Raw genomic sequence first — 18414 nt, 5'->3', positions numbered from 1 at the left:
CATTGTATTCAATGATGAGAGACTGCAAACTGTCCTCCCAGGACCAGGACCAGGACAAAGTGTCTGCTCCTACTGCCTCCAGTGAGCATTGCACTGTAAAGTTCTAGACAGGACAATTCAGCAAATAAATTAGCACATAAAAGTGATTCGGATTGGAAAGGAAAAAGTTAAAACCATCTCCATTCACAGATGACAAGACCTTATATATAGAAAATCATAAAGAATTAACCATAAAAAGCCATCTGAGCAAATAAGTGAAATTAAAGCAATGACCCATTTTACAATGGTGCTAAAAAAAATAAAATACTTCAGAATAAATTTAATCAAGGAGATGCAAGACTTGCACACTGAAAACTATGAAACACTATTGAAAAATATTAAAGATGACCTAAACAAATGGAAGGACCCAAACTGATATACAGATACAGTGCAGTCATTATCAGAATCCCAGCTCATTTTGTACAAATTGATAAGCTGATCCTAAAATCCAGATGGAGCTGCAAGGGCTCCAGACAATCTTGATAAAGAAGGACAAAGTTAGCGGACTCACATGTTCCAATTTTACTTCCTTGTTTATTTTTTGGCCGCACTGTGCAGCTTGTGGGACCGTAGTTACCCGAGGATTGAACCCAGGCCCTTAGCAGTAAAAGCGTGGAGTCCTAACCACTGGACTGCCAGAGAATTCCCATGTTTTCCAATTTTAAAACTTATTACAAAGCTATAGTAATCAAAATAGTGTGGTCCTAGCACAGGGATAGATGTAAAGATAAGTAGAACAGAGTCGAGAGTCCGGAAGCAAACTCTCACACATATGGTGAGTGGACTTTTGACAAGAGTAACAAGACCATTCAATGGGGAAAGAACAGTCTTTTCAGCAAAAGGGGCAATTGGACATTCACATACAAAAGAATGGGGCTGGATCCCTACCTCACATCTTACAAAAAATTAACTCAAGAGACTTCCCTGGTGGTTCAGTGGTTAAGAATCCACTTGCAATGCAGGGGATGTGGGCTCCATGCCCAGTCAGGAAGCTAAGATCCCACATGCTGAGACGCAACTGAGCCTGTGGGCTGTAACTGGAAAGTCTGTGTGCCTCAACCAAGACCTGATGCAGTCAAATAAATAAATTTAGGGAAAAAAAGTAACTCAAAATGGATCAAAGGCCCAAAAGCTAAAACTAAAAACAGATGAATACGGCTTCTTCAAAATGCAAAACTTATATGAATCAAAGTACTCTATCAAGGGAGTGAACCAATGACTTAAGGGATGGGAGAAAGCATCTGTGATTCACGTATCTCAAGGGACCTGGCATCTGGACTATACAAAGAACCCTTACGACTCAACAAGCAAATAGCCCAATTGTAAATGGGCAGAGGATCTGATCAGACATTTGTCCAAAAAAGATAAATAAATGGTCAACACTGTGAGCCATCAGGGAAAAGCAAATCAAAACCATAACAAGGTAACATCACACACCACCTGGACACAGCATATGTCCTCAACTAGGAGGACGATCAGACTGAACAGGCCATGTCAGACGCCCACAGCCTGCATGGCCCAGACGGGACTGGGAAGGCCTGCCTCTCGTGGCGGCCAGTCCACACCAGTACCTCCTGCACGATGGGTGGCGACACTGGAGCCCACCACCTACTAGACCTTTTATTCTCCTCACGTTTGCTGACCAGGTGACTCACAGAGAGAAAGATGATACCAGAAGCTTGCCTTCATTGCGAAGATTCAGACTTGCTATCAGATATGTCCAAATGTGTGGACCAAGAGAAATAAAAAACATTCTTAGAAAAAAAAAAAAAAACATTCTTAGAGCTACCAAAATCAAAACACACGTGCCTCTGGGCACCAACGTTCCTAACCTTTGGCAGAAGTCCATAAGCACGTCGACCAGGGTGGTGCAAGCGGCTTCCAGGTCTCCGTCGCAGCCACCGGCAGCAGAGGGCATGGGGAGGAAGTGCTGGTGGATGGCCCACTGCTGGAAGTCCTGCCTACAATGCAAATGCCAGGGTCTGTGCCGAGGGAGGCCGCCTCGGCTGGAGGGGTGGGGGACTGCAGGTGCATGGCTGCTGAGCGGGGGGTGGAAGGGGCGTCTGTACTGGCTGGGTCCAGCAGCAGAGTGTCCAGATGTGGACCAGGCTCCCCGGTGCTAAGACCACAGGGAGACCAGAACCCGAGTAGGGCCTCAGCTACAACCACAAGAGGCAGGGGGCACTGCAGTGAGGAGCGAAGGAAGGAGGCCCTGACCTGACTCCTCACTGACAGCACAGTGTCCTGAGGGAGAGCTAAGAAGGCGTACTCTGGATCTGCATGCCAGGACGCTGCAGAGGAGGGAGGCCCCGGGCTGATGAGCACCGGAAGGAAGTGCTCAGGAAGCAAGCCGGGCACAAAGCTGATAGGTGGGAGTACCCCATCAGCCCCTCCACCCCACCCTCTGAGCTGCAGAAGGCAGTGTCGTCACTCCCACTCCCACTCCCGTTTGCCGTCCTTCCGAAGTCTGCTTGTTCCATCGGAATCTGACACCATGTCACAGCATCTCCGTGTGCGGGAGCGTCTCTGACCAGACCACAGATGGTGGCCTGAGGACAGCCACCCTTGCTGCAAAGCCCCTCAGCACATGCCTGAGCCCCAAACAGCATGCCTCATGGCTCAGTCATCTCGTTCACCAGCCCCGGGACCCATAGGGGCTCAGACCCCAATTTGCTCGCTCCTGGTGCCACGCCTCGAAGCCAGCAATTGGCGAAGCCCTGACTGCCCTGTCCCTCCTTGGCTGACACCAGCTGAGATCTTCGTGGCTCCCTGACCACGGCCCTCGGGGGTTCCGACTCCTTGTTCCTCACCCACCAGCACCTGCTCCCACAGCCCTGCTGTATTGTCCTGCCTGCCTCCGGGCTGCACAGTCCCTCGGCGGGAGTGCCCACTCAGGGCTAAAAGGGTAGAAGTGCAGGTGCGGAGCCCCATCTGTTTTGTTCATGCTATATCCCTAGCTCCTAGAACATTCTAGAAATGTCTGCCGAACCACAGGAGCTCAGGAAGTGATCCTTGAATGAGTAAAATTATACTCATAGACTGTACTATAACATACTGTATGTTAAATTGAACGTTAAATTGAGGATATCATGACACAAAATAGTGTAATGTTTTAAAGGGCAGATGCTTTAAGCACTTACCTTTCTGTATCTGAAAGAGAATCAACTTCAGGCTGAATTTCTATTTCCAGCTGTAACCAGTCTCTATAAGTCAACTGAGAGAAAAAGCTCAAGTGACCACCATGCCAAGGACGGAGCACAGAAGCCACAGGGCGGGCCGTGAACGCGGCTCTCATCGCAGCTGGAGGTCTGCTGTGTCTCAGACCCTCTCATCCTCACACCACTTCCCAGTGTTAGACAGGGAGCTTGGCATGAAGCCCCAAGAACCAGTAATTTAACCCTGAAAGTGAAGCTGAAACTTTTCAAACTGGTCTTGAACTGCTTCCTCCACACTGTTGCCTGGCCCTGGACAGATCGTGGTGTCTGCACAACTCAGGTTTCAGCTCACCAAACTGGGCATAGAACGTGAAGCTTCCAGAAGTCGCACAGCGCTCACCCTGTCTTTAAATTCTGGGGCAGCTCCACACGTCCACAGGGACCAACCTCAAAACCTCACGTTGTGTGTAGCAGGTGTCCCACGGAGGGACAGCAGGACCTACCTGGAGCCCCTCCTGCTTCAGCAGTTCCTGCAGGGCTCTTTGCTTCCACAGGCAGAGGGCAGCTCTCCGCCAGTCCACGGAGGGCAGGCACAGGGGCCTCCAGGGTGGGCTAGCTGGGTCTTCCTGAGACGGGGGGTCTCGGGCTTCTGGGAACCATCTGAACATGATGAACTGGAACTGAAATAAGCCAGTGGCGTGAGTGCTGTGAGGCTGGCCACACTCGGCCGGCAGTGGGGAGCCCCTGCTCCTCAGATGGCACTTCAGGGGGCAGCAGCTCTGACCGCACATCTGAGGCCACTGTGTTCTGCAGCCGTGCTCAGCTGTCCCCTGAGGCTTGCTGGCACTGGGGTCTGTGTGAGATGCTCCTGGGTGATGGATGAGCCACCTGTCTTTCCTTACAAGACAGAAACCCCTGCCCTGTGCTGCCGGAGTCACAGGCAGTGCAAGGGTACCATTGAGGCGGGCTTCCTCTTCTGGGAAGCCACTTCCCCTGACCTGCCCCTGTCCCACACTGTGAAACCGTGGTAGCGGCCCCCAGGCTGCTCCTGACAAGGCAGCTCCCAGCAGGGCCCAGGAGTCCAACACCGAGCCTGGAACTGAGAAGCAGGCTCATCGCCCAGGGGACAGGCTCCCTGGAACTCTGCATGTGCTGCAACCCTGGCTCCCGCTGGAATGGACAGCCCTGCCACCCTTGACACAGAATCCCAACACGCAGTCTCCAGGGTTATCTTTAGAGGAAGTACAGAGCGCCTCTTTACCTGGGAAGATACTTCTTGTGACTAATGAGCCAATTTTGTAAACGGGAGGGACATCTGTGGTTCACCTTACACCCCCTCCTCTTAACTCAGCCAGAAAGAAAAGGCATAAGGCGGTAGCTCCCAGGAAATAGCCCACCACAGACCAGGGTGGTGCCGAGCACGAGATGGAGGCCACACAGCCTCGGGCCAGAGACCCATAGAAAATGGGAACTTGGCCAAGAAAGGAACCCAGAAGACTCACCTTTTTTATAAGGCCAGGAGACAGACAGCTGTGCAGAAGCTCATGTGACTGGGAAAACTTACACAAGGAGTAAGAAATTGCTGCTGTAGAAAATCTGAAAATAGAAAACGGAAATTATAGAAACGGGATCCACACAAAATACAGGGTGGAAGAGTCAGTATGAGTCACACAAAGTGAACCAAGGGCATCCCAGCACCCCCACCCCACCCCCAGTAATGCATCTTGGAAAATGTAAACATGCAAGCACTACACGTAAGGGCTTGCCTCCCCAGCGTGTCGGGGAGGGCGTGCCCCGTGGGGTTCACGGGCATGACCACACATTGTTTGCTGTTCCTGCCTACAAGGACCTCCAAGCCAGGGAGAAGTGGGTCCAGCTGCAGCCTCAGCTCTGCCCACCCATGGTGGCTCTGACGAGTCAGGCAGAGGCTGTCGAGAGCAGAGCTGACCCCAAGGCTGGCAGGGAGTCTGGGTGGTGAGGACAGGGCCTGATTCCCGGGGGGCCTCGTCAGTGAGAGCTGCTCCTCTGCTTGGCTTTCCCTCTCTGCTGATGTCAGCTTAGTCTGCAAGCCAGAACTCTGGTCCCTGCCAACGTCCCTCCCTGCCAGAGTCTCTGGCTTCTGTCCTGACTTCAGTCTATTCACCTCAGCAGCTGCAGAAAGCTCCAGGTCTCTGCCACGGGGTGGCCGCCCTCACCCCAGCCATCTCTCACACCTGCCAAGCCCAGCGCTGGGCTCCCTGCAACTGCTGGGTCCCAGGAGAGGTTCTGGTGCTCTGTGTGCAGTGACGGGACAGCCACGCGTGCAGAGAAGTCCCCCAGAGAAAGCTGCTCGCCACAGGGAGACCCCAGAACTGAACCTGAGGGGCAGGTCCACCCAGCTGCCAGCCACCCAGCCTGGAGGACACCTGCAGCCCAGAGCCAGCGTCTCCAAAGGCAGGGAGCAAGGCAGGATGACCTCACTGTCCTAACCAGAGATACCAGCAGGCGCCCAGATACATCCAGACGAGGTTCCTCCTGGGAGGTGTGGACCAGCACAGCACGGAGCACGTGTGTCTGTGCTGTCTAGGGAACACATGTTACTGCTGACAAGAGGCGCACTTACTTCAGACACAGCGTCGAGGCCTGCTGGGCTGCGCAGGGCAGGAGGCTGTCAATGAACTCGGGGATGGGCAGGCCCCTGGCAGGGGCAGGGGGGCCCACGTGCACCTTGGGGAGCGCAGACCTGGACTCGCCCAGGTGAACGGCCAGCGCAGCCAAGCCCAGCACGTGTGAGGCACTCAGGCTTGGGCCCTAAGACAAGAGAGAAAAGGTGTTCGGTGCTGCGGGGCAGGGTGCGGGACCCACTCCCAGCTGGAGGGAATGGCAGCCCTACCTGGTGACGGAGCAGCTGGCAGAGCCTGGTGAGCACGGCTGGCAGGAATCTGCGTCCACACAGGGCCCTCACAAAGTGGGTGGCCCAGGGGCCCTGCCTATGGGGACAGCCACAGAGAGCAGGACAGTGGAAGTCCCAGCCCTCCCAGCCCTCCCAGAGCCCATGGATGAGCAGGTAGGCACCGCAGACCCAGGAAGAGCCAAGTCACTCCCCAGACAGCAGGCTCACCTGCTGCGACGCTGCCTTGGCCACGTGCCTGTGGTATATCAGCCCCCAGCCCGCCCCGCCCTCCCCCAGTGCAGCAGGACATCGGGGGTGGCCCAGGGCCCAGAACTGGACGAAGACCGATGGCCTCTCAGTAGGAGCACCAGGCCGTCCTCGGGACAGCTCCAACCACCTGCTGGGACTACCCAGCTTCTACCTGTCCGGTGGGCCGACGCTGGAGGCTGCCATGAGGTTCTGACAAAAAGACGTCAGCAGGAGGTCCACCACCTGAGAGGAAAGGTCTTGTCAGAGAGTTTACACCCCGGGCACACAGGATCAGAGCTAAGCTCACGAGACTACAAAACAGGCTGCTGCCCAGAGAAGGCTGCCACTCCCAGGTCATAGGAACCCCCAGACCCTGGGAAGGTCCCCCCGGGGTCATGATGGGATGTGTCAGTGGAGAACAGGGTCAGCACACCTGCCCATACCTTCCTCCCAATGCAGAGTCTGCATGCAGACAATACCAAACTCGAAACTCACTCTTACATTGTCTCCCACACTCACCCTCTGCTCCCTCGGCTGCAGCTCAGGGGCCTGGATGCTGAGCTGCACCAGGGCCTCTTCATCACTGCCGACATCCTCGCTGAGGCCCAGGACAGAGTGGAGCCTCTCGGAGACCATGGCCACCTGAGCTGATAGCACTACGAGAGAGGGACTGCCATGAGCAGGGGTGTCCCTGCCTCCACTGTGTCTACACCACCCCCACCTCGCATCACCTGCCACTTCTGCAGGCACTGACACCTGCTGCAGCCCCCCGGCCCAGCCTCGGTGTCCCCGAGGACCACAGGCTGCAGGGGCGGTGTTAGGAAGGGCCATGCTGGCCACAAGGGGATGTCCTGGGCCCGCAGGGTGACCACAGCTGTGGCAGAGCTAACCACACAGGGCTGGGATTGTGAAAACCATGTGTCACTTCTGACCCTCAATTTTGACTCCTCACAGGCTTCCATGTTCTCTGTAGGTCATATGTGAATGTACATAAACTATATGCATTTGCAACATACCTAATTTTTTTTGATATTTTTAGGCTACATGGTTTATCTGCAAGTTTTTTCAAATTGTCACTTACCTCCAAAAAGTAAGTATATTTACTGAAAATAATCTGCATATACTGAATGGACCTGTGCAGTTGAAAACATGTCTCATTTATATTAGTTTCTGCATCTAGCATAACAAAAGTCTAAAACTACTGGAACTGAGCACTTGATTTTGTGGCCACCGCGTGCTCTGAACTGCACAGACTGGTTCTCCAGGTCCCCCAGAGGAGACAGTCCAGGAGCAGAGACCCAGGGCTGAGGGCTGGAGGTGCCGGGCAGTGGAGGTCAGAGAGAAAACCACACCAGCCCAGCACACAGCTTCCTCCTCTACATCACCTTTCCCACCAGTGCCGAGGAGACAAAGTTCACCTTCTGCCAAGGCTTCGGGACAGCCTGCATGTCAGAAACAAGGCTGTGAACTCTACACCCACCAGGCCACGGTCAGGCTTGGTGACAGATGCTGAGCTCAGGGAACGTGATGACCACGGTGGCTCAGGGACCAGCCATGAACTTGAGCACACAGGACATGCCTTCCCACCCACAAACACCCACCGTGGACGGCCCTGCCTGCAGCCCCCGCCTCACCATCATGCTGCGTGGGGTCCGTCATAGAGGCCCTGAGCTTCTGCAGGGCAGCCGTGAGCAGGTCCAGTGGCTCCTCTGCACAGCTGGGCTCCACCTCCCCTCCCTGGGCTGCATCTGAGAGGCAGGAGGTGATTTTCACAATTGGGCTAGACAGCAAGCACATGGAAGTTTAGGAAAAAAACCATGGTTCTATGCACATCATTGCCACAAGTGTAAAAAGTACATATGTAATAAAAAAGACCAAACGCTTGTGGAAAAAAGACCAAACGCTTGTGGAGGGAGGCTGGGCTGCGGGTATGAATTATGGACAGATGATGGTCAAACTGATGATGATGTTTCTCAAACTTTTAAGTAACATTGTGATACTGTTTTTTTACCACAGGATGTTAAGATCAGATGTAAGAGGAAATTACCAGTCCTCAACATACATTTAAAAGGTTCTAGAAGCCCTTTTCCAAAAGCAGGACCAGGGATCAGGAAAAGAGGGGCGAGGCTGCTCTTGGCTGTGGACACAGCCCTCCAGCCCCTTGGCACCTCATCAGTGAGATGTTCTGATACGGGTCCAAACAGGTGTAGGTCCCCTTGGCTGTCAGAACCTGGGGCAGACTGTGTGAGAGTGTTCTGCCAGACAGAACCAGAGAATAGAATTGCAGGCAGTCAGTCAGCCTGGCTGGCAGGCAGCAGAGGCTGTGACCAGCAAACGGTGGCACCATCTCGACACTGACAGACCAGGCTCCGTGCAGATGGCACCTTGCTCCTGGGAGGTGGGGTAGGACAGTGTCCCCAGCCGCTCCAGGTCTGATGCACTCTTGGCCCAGGTCTACATCACTGTCCCCGAGAGGCAGCAAGATCCCCACCAACATCACAAAGAGCCGAGGCAGACCCCCAGTAGGACATGGTGCAGAACTAGCATCATGGCCTCAGCCTGGCTGGTCACCTGAATGTAAAGCTCGAATCAGATGGGCAAACAGAAACCACGTCACAGCCTCAGCGGGGCACACAAAGATGACAGTCAGGTGGACTTGGTATCGCATCCTCCAAGAAGTGTGTGGCAGGTACTTCCCGGCTGAGACCCGAGAGGGCTGACATCACAGCAGCCTTCCTGGTGTCACAGCCATCCCGGGGCTGAGCCAGCCAGTCTCTGAAGCCACAGCTCTGACCAGACCAAGCATGACATGACCAGACCAGAGGGACCAGGGCGCCACCGACAACGTCTCGTGATTCGGGAAGCGGAGATGAGCACGAATGAGGACCACACCTTCTGGCTGCTTCTGTCCAGCAGTGGAGCAGGCTTGGCGGTAGGTGGAGTACAGGGCTGAGGGAATTTTATCCGCTCTGGGTCAGAAGGAAACAGTAAAATAGTCCACTGCAATTCAAACTGATTCTCAAGGTTACAATTCCAGAAACTATCATAAAACAAAAATATGCAATACAGTAAACAATACGACACATAAACAGATTATACAATACCACACTACGTAACTCTACTGAATAATACATGCTACATAAACATCTGCCAATGGTTTTTGTTGGGTAGAGAGATGAGAAAAGATTTTCACTTCTCTCAGTCAAGTTTTGGTAATTCCCAGATTTTAAAGGTGAAATTAACTACTTTTAATGAGAAATGCTAAGAAAAACACCCAATTAATGCTTATGTCACTCAAAGTATAAATCCAGTGATGAGGATGCAGGGCAGCTACAGGGCATGGACCCAGGTGGCATGCCCTCACGGCACAGGGGCGAATCCAAGGACAAGAGCCATGGAGTCACCTTCAGAGGAGTGGAAGTCACAAGCGGCCCAGTTATGAGACACATGGACAGCAGCATGGTCTGCAGGACACTCCCCCCACACACATACTGCACTGCAAACTGAGATGACAAGACTCAAGCAGAAGAACAGAGAGACCTGCTGTGGTCTAGAATATGAATGTGCACAGGGACTGGAGACGAGGGGCTGAGGGGCCCCACCTACTGCCCTGGGGTCAGTAGAGCCTTTAGCCCAAAAATCAGAAACCAGTGCAATTAAAAAGAGCAGACTCAAGGAAATTCAGAGAAATCCACAGAAAACAAACTGTGAGTCGTTGCTCTTATTAATATCTTCAGAGTGACAAGACATAGCACTGCAGCTATGAAACAAGAATGGATTGCTGGGGGCCTCCCTGGAGGCTCAGTGGTAAAGAATCTGCCTGCCAATGCAGGAGACAAGGGTTCGATCACTAGTCCAGGAAAACCCCACATGCCATGGGACAGCCCATGAATCACAACTGGTGAGCGTGTGCCCTAGAGCCCATGGTCCGCAAAAGAAGCCACCACAATGAGAATCCCATGCATCACAACTAGAGTAGCCCCTGCATGCTGCAACCAGAGAAAAGCTCACACAGTAAAAGAGACCCAGCACAGTCAAAAATAAATTATATAAAAAAAGGAATGGACTGCTGTACAAAGAAATATCTGATGGAAGAAATGAAACACTCAGTAAAAGTACCTACAGATAAACTTTAAGAAATCTTCCAGAAAGGAGAGGGAAAAACAAAATGAAACAGATATGCAAAATATGACAAAAGAGAAAAGAGTCAGAAGACACTTCAGGAGATATAATACCTAAAAAAAGAGAAGTTCCAAGAAGGAAAAAGACACAGAGGAAACTTTCAATGACACGAACCAAGATAAAATAATCAGCGTCTGGGACTGGCTTCAAAACCATCCAGAATACTGGGTGGGTAAGTGAATTTGAAGGATACAGATGAAACAAGATTGGTCATTTACTGATAACTATTAAATCTGGGTGATAGATTCTATTCTGCTTTTCTGTCTTAAATTTTTCATAAAAAAGGGTTTTAAATAGCCAAGAAAATTACTTAGTACTGAAGGATATGAACTTCCAGATTAAAAACCCCACCATATGCCCAGCCCAGAAATGAAATCAGATCTACAGTGAAATGTACTGCTATAAAACTTCAGAACACAGGGAACAAAGACACTACAGCCTCCAGAAAGAAGAACACAGATCCCATGCAAAGAGTCAGAAGCTGTAAGTTTCTAACATCTCAGCAGCAACACTGGACACTAGAAGTCAAGGGAGTGACTCAAAAATTTGAGGGAAAATAATTTCCAACTTAGATTTCTATACCCAGCCAAACTACCTATCAAATGTGAGGGCTAAAAGGTGTCAAAAAATTTACCTCCCATCCATCCTTTTATGAAAAGCTTCAATAGGATGCTTTCCACCACCACAAAGGAGTAAACCAAGAAAGAGGAGGATCTTTATACAGAAAAGAGACGCCAGCACAAGCCATGGCAGACGACAGCACAAGGTGATGCTGAAGGGAGATGCAAGGGTGACAGCTTTTTTTTTGTTTTGATAGCTGTCTTAAAGGCATAAACAGCTAGTAAGTCACAGTGGAGCAGGTTAGAAGGCCTAGAAGAGATTTCCCTACAATATAACTGCTGGGATACTCGACGATTCTGAACAAGAAAATAGTTAGACACCCAGCTGAGTTTGCAGGGAAGCATATAAATATGTACAAGGAAAACTAAGATAAAACAAAGATGATTATGAACTCCAGAGAAAACAAAAGGAACAACTCTGAATAGTGTCTGGATAGCCTTAAAAACAAGCATTAAATACTGAGGTTTTAAAAACTATTACAGGAAGGACAGCTATGTTTGTTGGTGGAGGAAAGAAAACTAGAACAGAAAAAGTGTAAGTACTAAAATAAAGTTATTTGGAGATTTGGGGCAAAATATCAAAAAATCAGGTAAGAGTTGAAAATCTTGCTTCCTGAAAGAAAGTGAAGTGGCAGGATGGGTGAGGCATGGTTGTCTTAAACTTCATAGAAATATCTGATTCTTTAGTCTAACTTGTGTTTTTTTTTTTTAAATTTTGACATATAGTTGAATTACAACATCATGTTAATTTCTGCTATACAGCAACATGACCCAGTTATATATATTGATACATTCTTTTTCATATTCTTCTCTGTTCTGATTTATCACAGGATATTGAACAGTTACCTGTGCTATATAGTAGGATCTTGCTTGTTTATCCATCCTATATATAACAGTGTACATCTGCAGATTCCAAGGGGAGGTCCATGCCTCCCCGTCTCCACCATGCTCCCCTCCCACACCATGCTCCCCTTCTCCATCATGCTCCCCTCTCAGCAACAAGTCTGTTCTCTCCGTGTGTGAGCCTGTTTCTATTTCATTTGCGCCATGTTTTAGATTCTACATATAACGGACGTCATATGGTATTTGCAAAGCTGTGATATTCAGAGTCAAAGAAATTTTCTTTTTAACATTTTAAGCAACTAATTTTAAGGCAACTGTTTATAGATAAATAGAGCACACATGTGACACCACACAGGTCTCTGTACTGCTAGCCCCCAGCCACACTGGTCACACGTACCTCCTCAGGGACTCAATAAGAGCCTCGCGGGAATCAGGGGCTCTCGGGAGCTGTGAGGAAAGACAGACTCTGTGAGATGCCGACAGGAACCCCAGTCTCTGCCAACGCGGCCCCAGGGTCATGGAGACGTGTACTGACCACTCGTGGTGTGAGCAGCGCAGGGAGGAAGTGGGACAGGTAATAGGACCTCCGGAATATGCTGGAACAGAGAAGGGCAGGCTCAGGGCGGCGCCTGGCAGAGAACCCGCAGCAGGGCAGTGACCATCCACAGCTGGGGCCGTCCCTGAAGGTCAGCATCATGTTTTCAAGTCTTCTTTCTCACTGTTTTGGGGCCCTTTGCACAAACAGAACTCTGTGCTGGTGACCACCTGTGTCTGGTGAGTCAGGGCATTCTGGAATCTGGGCTTATCCATGGTCAGGAGGTTGACCGTGGGAGCTGGAGGCCATGCACATCCCTCAGGGGCAAAGCCTTAAGAAAGCTACCCCATGCTGGGAGCAGCCAGAATTCATGCTTTGGAGTCACAGCAAATTCTACAAAATTTTGCTATTCAACTCCCTGCACTGGCCTCACACAGTCACCGCTGAAGCATGAACAAGAAAAATCATTGTGCTTTAAGGGAGGGCCTGTTCTGATCCCTCTGAACAGCCTTCCTAAAGGGCCCGCCCATCACGGCCACAGACCTTTGCTGGGGCCTGCCCAATAGCCCTCCCGGTGTGTGACCCTACCTGGCCTCTAGGATGGCAACGGGAACCTTCCCTGTGTGTTCAAACACCGTGAGTGCCTTCTCGACATCCTGGGATGCCTGGCTCTGGGGCTGAACGGAAACAAACAGAAGACTTAAAGAAAAGGCAGGAGCAGAGCAGAGCCATGGTTTTGTGGTCAGGTAAGAGGCACAAGAGAGCAAGGCACGCAGACAAGCCCCTGTGCCAGCAAACTGCTAGGAGGGATCGACTGCTGCCCCCAGCCTCAGCGAGCTCACCAAGTGTGAGAGCTGCCCTGCCGGCCCCCGTGTGTCTGTCCCTCCACCCGCTTCCTACTGCCCTTCTACAGCAACGAAGATCCCAATGCAAAATTTTCAGGTGGGAAGATGCAGAGACCTGATTTTTGACATTTAAAAACATTATGAATTGGCAACTTATAAACAGCAATAAATCTTAAATGGAAAGCTGCTTTACGTATTTTAAAGCTTTAATCTGACTGTCCGGCAGCACCTCCAAAGGTTCTTCACAGACTCACAACTTTGAGGTTAGAGTGTCTTAGGAAAGTACACACAGCCCATACGCCCACCTGACATGTGTCTACATGAACACAGTTAACACTTTTTTCTGTAATTTCAAGAAAAACACAACCCTGCCCTTCCCCAGCTGATTTACAGACCACTTTGTTAAAAAACCATGTGAAGGGGACCCCAAGAAGAAGTGTTACTGGACGTGGGGCCCTTGCTGCTGCTGTGAACAGACACCAGAGGATGGGTGTCTTATCCTGGCCGCCACACATGCGGGTGCCCAGACAGAAGAGGCTCTGACGTGCAGAGTCCGGGAAGGAGGCCACGCAGAGAGGAACACGGGCACGTTACCTGTGTGATGTCTTCAGCAGAAGACAAGTCCTCATAGAGCCCCATGTTTTCTATAGAAACCTGCAGAGAGAGGGGTGTCAGTGAGGACCCCTGGGGGCGCTGGGCTCCACGGACAGAGAAGAAGAGCTGGGACTCACTTTGAGGTCAGCCAGGCGCGTCTTGGCCAGTGCCACATAATCGGTGAGGAGGGCGCGGTACTTGCCAGGGACCAGGGGTGGGTGGAGAATATGCACCTGTGGGCAGAGCAGGGGGGAGTCCATCAGCTCCTCAGCTGCCCTGACTTTCTGGGGTAGTCACTCACACTGACCACAGAAGAGTCCCAGAATCAGCCACAGACCACAGAGGACATGGGGCAGACAGGGCCCTGGGCCAGGCGAGGGCAGGAAGGGTCCTGTCACAGAGCTGGCTCCCAGGCCCCACACGGGAGGGAGGCAGTGGGGGGCAGGGGGACAGGACTCAGGAGGGCATGTGTTCACTTCCTGTATGTGCGTTACCTCATGCGTACTCTTTGAAATGAAATATACATTTCTTAATTAAACAGAAAGATGATGTTCATTTTCCAAGAGCCTTACCCACAAAAGCGAGTGCTGGGGATGTCATTTCATCACAAAAGCAAGTGCACAGCAGGATGCTTTTGGTGACAAAGACCATGAACTGGGCATCCAGTCTTATACCCCAGGAATAACAGTCATGGCCTCGGGGGCATATGACCCCAGCATCTTTGTCAGTATACAAATAGATCACTTTGAACACCAAGCATGGGGCCCAGGATGCTTGCCTGCCTCACCATCTGTGGTGTGTGGGCACGGAGACGGCCCTGCTCACGTACCAGCTCCCAGGACCACACATGCTAGTTTCTGGGCATTTACCGGAAGACACCTGCCTCCCTCGGGTACACCCTGACACCCCAGGGTGGCGTCCCTGTCTTGTGACTGTTCCCTGCTGCAATGTCCTGGGGGATCCCCAGGACCGGGGACTGAGCAGAAGGTCGTGCCGGCCTCTCACCTGCAGGTACCGGGGGACCTCGAAGGGCACGAGGTCGGACAGGAACTTGAAGAGGAAGACCAGCGCCTTCTTGCTGCAGCTGTGGACGCCCCTAGTGCTGCCGAAAGTGGCCTGGGGAGGAGCCCAGGAATGAGGTGGGGGCAACAGGAAGACCTGCCATGCAGTGGCCATGGCTACATCCCGGCCTCAGCAACAGCAGGAAGAGGGAAGCAAAGTCATTTTAGCTTGTTTGTCTCCAGGATGCCATGGCTGTGCCCGAGCTAAACAGATGGACTGAGAATTTAAAAAGTTAAAAATACAGTCCTGTAGGACTTCCCTGGTGGCTCAGTGGTTAAGAATTTGCCTGTGAATACAGGGGACACAAGTTCCATCCCTGGTTCAGGAAGAGTCCACATACCAAGGAGCAAGTAAGCCAGTGTACCACAACTACTGGGCCCCCAATCTACAGGCCATGCTCCACAACAAGACAAGCCACTGCAATGAGAGGCCTGTGGTTGACTCTGCCCAGACCACGTGGCCTCCCACCTCCTCATGAGTGCAGTCTGGGAGGACGGCGAAAACCAACACGGCTGCTTTTGTGCACACTGGGCTGCTCTGTGGTTGTATTCATGTCCATGGGGATGGGGGGGAGTGCCCTTCTCTCTGTTCCACTTCCCATCAGATGCAGGCGTTTATTCTACTCTCCCAACTAGAGAGTAGCCCCAGCTTGCTGCAACTAGGCAAAACCTGTGCAGCAAGGAAGACTCAGTGCAGCCAAAAATAAATAAACACTTTTAAATTTAAAAACATTTAAAAAATTTATAAAGAATACATTCCTATAGAAAATGGTAAATATGGTGCCTTTCTGTGAATCTTAGAGACAGGATGTGTCAACCGCCCACGAGAGCACTGTCCTCAAAGACACACTCATTCCACTCCAACCACACACTCAGCTGAGTGGATGACAGCCCTGCAGGGGAGGCAGCCATGGCAGGTGGGCCTTCGGCAAAGCCCCAGGTCACAGCAGGAAAGCGAAGCGGACCCTTAGAGAACTCAGGGCGTCTGGGGGCTCCTGGGGGAGGGAGGTTCTGAAGAGTTGGCCCTGAGCAGTCTGGATGAGCAAGCAAAGAGCAGCATCCACCCCACATGAGGCCCACACGCCACACTGCAAGGCCTGCGGCAGCTCCTCTTCCAGATCACACCCCTAGTTCTTCTGAAAAAGGATGGTCAGACAGACAGCACACATGCAGTCACCAGACTGAGCATGCAGGACACACAGTCAACACCACTGGGCCTGCCATCAGAGCACTCCATGGGTCCCAGGTGAATCCTCAGTGCCAGGATAGTGGACACAGCTGCGGAGCCCCTGTGTCCAGCAGGAGCCCCTGGTCTGCTGTGTGGAGCCGGAGGACGCACGGGGCAGGAGGGAGCTTCATTCAGTCAAAGAATGAACCATGCCCACCAACCCGACAGGCAAGCCGGGCATAGAGCCCAGCAAGGAGGCAACAGCTCTGCCACCCAAGCTTCTACAAAGAATAGGCCTTGAAATCCCAGATCCACACGCACCCAGATGGGCTCAGCAGTCTGGGAGGAGCGGCGAATACCTGCACCTGGTGGGAAGTGGAGCAGAGAGAAGAGCACTCCCCAGCCCATCCCCACGGACGTGAGCCCCACCACAGAGCAGCCCAGTGTGCACAAAAGCAGCCGTGCTGGTTTCTGCCATCCTACCAGACTGCGCTCATAAGGAGGGGGGGCCACGCGGTCTTGGCAGAGTCAACCACAGCTCCAAGTGTGGGCCATGCTGGAGCCTAGGAGCCAGGCGGAAGCGCAGGCAGCTCACCTGGAACCAGGTAGCGTAGGACGGGAAGACAGCTGGGCCCTCCAGCGCGGCCTGCCGCACGACCAGGAACGCCAAGACCATGCTGTCCAAGTCCCAGCTTTCGAACGCACGTGCCAGCAGACGGGTCACCCAACCTAGGTAAGAATACCAGCACGGCTGTGGAAGAGCCTGGGGTGCAGGCAGGATGGTCCGCCTGCCCCGCACCGATCCCCAAGCATGGGTGGTGGCCCGCATGCAGCCCGGCAGTGGGTACAAGGGCAGACGGCAGCGGGCAGACGGCAGAAGGCAGGGCACCTGCTGAGCAGGTATGAAAGGCTTCATTTTCATTGAGCTGGACACAGTGATTTCATGACAGGCTCACCCACAGACACTGGTCCATAAATCATACACACACACACACACACACACACACTGGAACAGGACACAGCTCCCGCCCTATGCACCAACACACACACACCCAGAAAAGGACCCAACTCCCGTCCCACACACCATTAACCAGCTGCTGTGCATCCGGGAGGCAGATGACCAGCGTGGACACACAGGACAGCACGTGCCTCCAGTTTACTTCCTGTGTCTCCAGAACATCTTGTAAGTGGCCCACCAGCTCCTCTGGGCTCAGGATCACAAAGAGCTGGAAGCAGAGAGTCAAAGACGGACCTTCACCTCCTCCCACTCTGCATCAGACACAATCTGGACTCAAAACACCTGCCCATACTGACCCCCACAGCCAGCACCAGCTAGAGGGAGTTCTCCTCTGAGGCTATGGTGCTCTGCCCTAGTAACAAGCTCAGTCTCAGACCGAGATGGTCATCCTGCCGGGGACAGCTGTGGCTATGGTGTCTCCCAGGACCCCACCCCATGCACTCACCCTGCGGTACAGGCCACTGAGGAGAGTGGGGGTCCTTGCAAAGCTCCACTCTCTCTGCATCTGAACGGCATCAGAAACTTCATTCAGGAGTAAACACACAGAATGACAGATCAGCAATCATCAATGTTCATTGGTTCAATGTCAAACAACCACCGTTTTAATTTGCACTTTTCCAAGTGTATGTGAACTTCATCGTTTCCCCATTTGTCAACCATTTTTTATGTCATATCCTTTATCATACATACCTACTAAATATTCTCCAACCCATCAGTTATATTTTAATTATTTGGCTTTCAAACTTTCACTGTGAACAAGCAGTAAGGACGCCATGGAAAGGATGGCAGGTGGAAAAAGCACAGGTCAGCGGGCCCAGGCCCTCTGCTGGAGCAGCGGCCTCTTAGGAGCTTCCTGTGCCCCGAGGGCAGGCATGAGGGCAAGCACCTGGAGAAGGCTTGGGTGCTGGACACCTTTCAGGAAGCCATGTACCCACAGGAAATGCTGACCTGAGGCATTGAGACAGAACCCTGGAATTCACAGAAAGCCATGCACACACAGGAAATGCTGACCTGAGACATAGAGACAGAACCCTAGAATTCATAGTATGAGCACTGTTTTAAAAACCTAACTAGGAGACTTCCCTGGTGGTCCAGCGGCTAAGACTTGGCTCCCAATGCAGGGGACCCGGGTTTGATCCCTGGTCAGGGAACTAGATCCCACATGCCACAACTAAGATTCTGCATGCTGGAACTAAGACCCAGCTCAGCCAAATAAATATTAAAAAAAAAACT

General features: G+C 52.0%; 1 protein-coding gene across 9 annotated transcripts in view; it reads right to left on the bottom strand.

The window, feature by feature from the left end:
- The window catches only part of FANCA (FA complementation group A), a 38680-nt gene that overhangs the window by 8100 nt on the left and 12166 nt on the right, over positions 1–18414 (bottom strand). For all 9 annotated transcript variants that reach the window (XR_006263283.1, XR_006263282.1, XR_006263284.1 and 6 more), the window contains 19 exons: positions 17627–17703; positions 17248–17389; positions 16759–16892; positions 14940–15050; positions 14072–14167; positions 13935–13994; positions 13084–13172; positions 12496–12556; positions 12358–12407; positions 9208–9284; positions 7950–8063; positions 6835–6971; positions 6488–6558; positions 6067–6163; positions 5797–5984; positions 4697–4790; positions 3698–3874; positions 3180–3253; positions 1872–2000 (listed from right to left, as the gene is read on the bottom strand). Coding sequence is in view for 6 of the 9 variants with exons in the window: in XM_043435541.1 (XP_043291476.1) it covers positions 1872–2000; positions 3180–3253; positions 3698–3874; positions 4697–4790; positions 5797–5984; positions 6067–6163; positions 6488–6558; positions 6835–6971; positions 7950–8063; positions 9208–9284; positions 12358–12407; positions 12496–12556; positions 13084–13172; positions 13935–13994; positions 14072–14167; positions 14940–15050; positions 16759–16892; positions 17248–17389; positions 17627–17703 (1978 nt within the window). In the remaining 3 variants the exon portion in view is untranslated. The remainder of the gene's footprint in view (positions 1–1871; positions 2001–3179; positions 3254–3697; positions 3875–4696; positions 4791–5796; positions 5985–6066; positions 6164–6487; positions 6559–6834; positions 6972–7949; positions 8064–9207; positions 9285–12357; positions 12408–12495; positions 12557–13083; positions 13173–13934; positions 13995–14071; positions 14168–14939; positions 15051–16758; positions 16893–17247; positions 17390–17626; positions 17704–18414) is intronic.

This window comes from Cervus canadensis, chromosome 18 (genome assembly GCF_019320065.1).
Source record: "Cervus canadensis isolate Bull #8, Minnesota chromosome 18, ASM1932006v1, whole genome shotgun sequence".
NCBI classification, from domain to species: Eukaryota; Metazoa; Chordata; class Mammalia; order Artiodactyla; family Cervidae; genus Cervus; species Cervus canadensis.
Note: the sequence above shows the minus strand (reverse complement) of the source record. Positions and strands in the feature narration are given on the sequence as shown.